A 367-nucleotide genomic window follows, 5' to 3' on the forward strand; every position below is an offset into this window, starting at 1 on the left:
CACCCGCCTCCCAAAAACACCCTCCCCGCCAGCCCGGGGGCATCACAGCCTGGGGGGACACCCCTCCCCCCCCTACAAGGGGCCCCAGAACCCTGCAAGCCTTTTATACGAGGTTTTATTTTGCTTTAAGAAAAGGCAGAAACACCGCAGCGGTGCTGCTGCCGTCTCAGCCCCTAAAGTCTTTTGGGATGTGCTCACCAGCGTCCCCAAAACAGCACTTATTTTTAGGGGCTGGGGACTGATCCCCCCCACTCCATGCTCACGCCCCCCCCTCTCTCCTGTTCTTTAGGGCAGCGACAGTGAGTACGAGGTGGACCCCGGCCACCAGAAAGCCCACTCCTTCGTCAACCACTACATCAGCGACCTC

General features: G+C 59.7%; 1 protein-coding gene across 1 annotated transcript in view; it reads left to right on the plus strand.

Moving 5' to 3' along the window:
* SDK2 (sidekick cell adhesion molecule 2) overlaps positions 1-367 on the plus strand; it is a 149,715-nt gene that overhangs the window by 134,125 nt on the left and 15,223 nt on the right. The window contains 1 exon segment of the mRNA XM_009886542.1: positions 290-359. Coding sequence (XP_009884844.1) covers positions 290-359 — 70 coding nt within the window.

The sequence above is a fragment of the Charadrius vociferus genome, unplaced genomic scaffold (genome assembly GCF_000708025.1).
Source record: "Charadrius vociferus isolate BGI_N301 unplaced genomic scaffold, ASM70802v2 scaffold616, whole genome shotgun sequence".
NCBI lineage: Eukaryota > Metazoa > Chordata > Aves > Charadriiformes > Charadriidae > Charadrius > Charadrius vociferus.